This window comes from Cyphomyrmex costatus, unplaced genomic scaffold (genome assembly GCF_001594065.2).
Source record: "Cyphomyrmex costatus isolate MS0001 unplaced genomic scaffold, Ccosl1.0 scaffold2731, whole genome shotgun sequence".
In the NCBI taxonomy this organism is placed as follows: Eukaryota; Metazoa; Arthropoda; class Insecta; order Hymenoptera; family Formicidae; genus Cyphomyrmex; species Cyphomyrmex costatus.
Window position 1 is genome coordinate 11,191 of NW_017276835.1, and position 2,831 is coordinate 14,021.

Genomic DNA, 2,831 nt, shown 5'->3' on the forward strand with positions numbered 1-2,831 from the left:
TCAGACGTCCATTCAAACCGGACATCATTTTTTAATAGATTAGTCAGAGGTTTGGCTAGTTTCGAAAAGTTTGGTGTAAACCTTCGGTACTATCCAGCTAATCCAAGGAATTGTTTAATATTCCTTGGAGTTTTAGGTCTTGGAAAATGTCTTACAGCTTCCAATTTTTTAGGATCCGGTTTAACGCCATCAACAATAACATCTATTGCAGATCTCATGGTTTAATTCCGTTTTTATATTTATATTAAACATACATTTTTATAATTTCAATTTGTGTACGATTTTAATGTGCGTCAGTGCGCACTGAGTGCAGATCCAATCGAATTCGCTGTAAGATAGAACGACGCAACGTGTGAGCACTAAAAGCGAATACATCCAATGAATTTTCAAATAGATTTCCACATCACCCTTGAGGTACTATTGTTGACGCGTTTTTTTTTAAGTGGTATCCCCAGTAGGCCTAGTCCACTGATAAAAATGATGAATTGTACGACCATTTAAATTTTTAGTAATTGAACAAAATAACAGATCGAATTAAGAAAATTCAATACGATTTTCGGAATCTTTTACGGGCGAAAGCAGAAACGTCGATTTTCATATTACTCGTAGCGATCCGTATAAGACGAGGTAAAGAATTATCACTCAAGGAAGAACGTCTTTCATTTTTTATTAATTTCATTTTGGAAAATGATGTCTCACATAAATATGTGGATCCAAACATAGAATGAATTCGAAGTCCGAAATCTCGAAGCTTGGGATATGATGATTCTTTCAACATTTTGTAAAAATCGACACCAGTTTCTTTAATCGTTTTAAGCGAAATATCGTTCTGTAAATCAAATAATTCATCCTGCAAATCAAGATGCTGTTCTTCAATTGGAGCTGTAAGGGGATTCTCGAAAAGAATTAATTCGGTTTTAAGTTTCTCGAAACAAGTAAACCGCTTATCGAATTCGTCTATTAGAGAATCTAGAAAATGAGTATATTCTTTGAAATTACAAACATTGCCATGTTCTTCGAGAATAATCTGACATGAGGGAAAAAAGTGAAATATATTATCATTTAAGTGAGATTTCAATGCCTGTAATTTTCTTCGAAAAGAATTAACATGACTGACTAACTGGGAAATATTTTGATTCATCTTTTGCAGCTTTAAATTGAGAAACCTAAGTTGATTACTTATATCAGTAATAAAAGCGAGTTCAGTAAGAAATGTGACATCTTCCAAAAGGGATATATATTCATGAAATTTTGATTTGTTCATTTCTTTTAGAAAAAGAAGAATCTCTTTTCTTATTGTGAAAAATACTTGTAAACATTTTGCAGCACTAAGCCAACGAACTGGACAATGAAGTGGGACATCTGTGTAAACAGCTTTATGTTCGTCAAGAAATAATTTAAATTTTCGGTGAGTCAGAAATTTGTGTCCACCTTTAATTTCATTGATTATTTTAGTGATAGTCTCCATAGCTGTTGAAAGTTTTACAACTTTACCGGCTAATGCTTCCTGATGTATTATGCAATGTATAAAGGGGATATTTAAATTTCGCTGTTTTAATTGGCCAGCAAGTCCTATCTTTGAACCTGTCATCGCTTTCGCACCGTCAGTTGTAATCGAAGAACATTTACTAAAATCTATGTTAAACTTTTTAAGAGTTTCTTCAACTGCCAAAAAAATATCGAGACCTGTTGTTGTGTCACGTAATACGACAAAATCTAAAAGTTCCTCGACACACGAGTAATCGTTTTGCACAATTCGAGTAAAAATACTCAGTTGGCTCATGTGTCGAATATCGGTACTTTCATCAAGGCACAGAGAAAAATATTTACATGATTTTAGAAGATCCTGTAACTTGTCTCCTATAGAATCATTTATATCAGCAATTCTTGAAGTTACAGTTTTTGCACTAAGGGGAATATTCACTGCTTGCTCCAAAGTTAAAGAATTGCCAAAAACTTTTACTGTTTCGATAATACAATCTTTTATAAAGGCACCTTTGGTAAATGGCTTAGAATTTTGTGCTATAAGCAAAGACACAGCTTAAGACGCTTGTAGGGAAGAAGAATCATCATTGGAAGAAGAAGAAGGTATTGAATTTTCTTGATGAACTAATTTCAAACCTTCGATAACACTCAGTTTCTCTGAATTTGAGTAATTCGAATAATTTTTCTCATGACGGTTTTTGAAATGCTTCTCAATCACAAATTTTTTAGCAACCGAAGGTTCATATCTACAAAGTAAACAAATCGTCCGACCTGAAATACAACTAAAAAAGTAATTAATTTCCCAAGATTTATCAAAAACTTGAACATACTTATTTCTCTCCATCCCCGCGCGCGCGATGTTAATTTCTCAGTAAAATAATCAAATTAAACGTATTTACCTTTATGCTACAGATAGCAATTTATCTCTTTGCTGTCTCGATCTGCCGAATATTTGTTATGTAAGGTACGAGAGACGAACTGCTCACGATATAACAATCGCTGACGCCCGCGACCGCGACAATTGCCGAAACGTCGACAATGAACGTCGACAATAAAAAACTAGAATTTTTCTTCTTTAATTTTTATTTTTCTCTCTGCCAATCAATGGTTAAAGCGAATATTTAAATTAATCATTATCGAAACACTGTTACATTTTGTAGCACTTTGTGAACCAACTGACAAACAACATACATGATAACTATGATAGTTATACTTGATAGGCTGCTTTTAATCTAAACTATTTTCATAACTTTTACTTCAACTATTTGTTTCATCCATCGGAAGTTTTTTGAGAGCAGGCCGCCATGTTCTTTTTTGAGTCATTAACAAATTGATACTCTGAAATT

The 2,831-nt window shown here is 33.3% G+C and overlaps 2 protein-coding genes across 2 annotated transcripts in view; one reads left to right on the forward strand and one right to left on the reverse strand.

Annotated features, from left to right (window-relative positions):
• Positions 1–544: 544 nt before the first annotated feature.
• Positions 545–2,329, reverse strand: LOC108774780 (general transcription factor II-I repeat domain-containing protein 2B-like). Its single transcript, XM_018540977.1, is given in 1 exon segment — positions 545–2,329. A coding segment is annotated over 1 exon segment (1,785 nt).
• A 59-nt stretch (positions 2,330–2,388) lies between these two features.
• Positions 2,389–2,831, forward strand: part of LOC108774781 (general transcription factor II-I repeat domain-containing protein 2A) — a 6,023-nt gene continuing 5,580 nt past the window's right edge. Inside the window, exon 1 of the mRNA XM_018540978.1 lies at positions 2,389–2,428. Coding sequence (XP_018396480.1) covers positions 2,389–2,428 — 40 coding nt within the window. The remainder of the gene's footprint in view (positions 2,429–2,831) is intronic.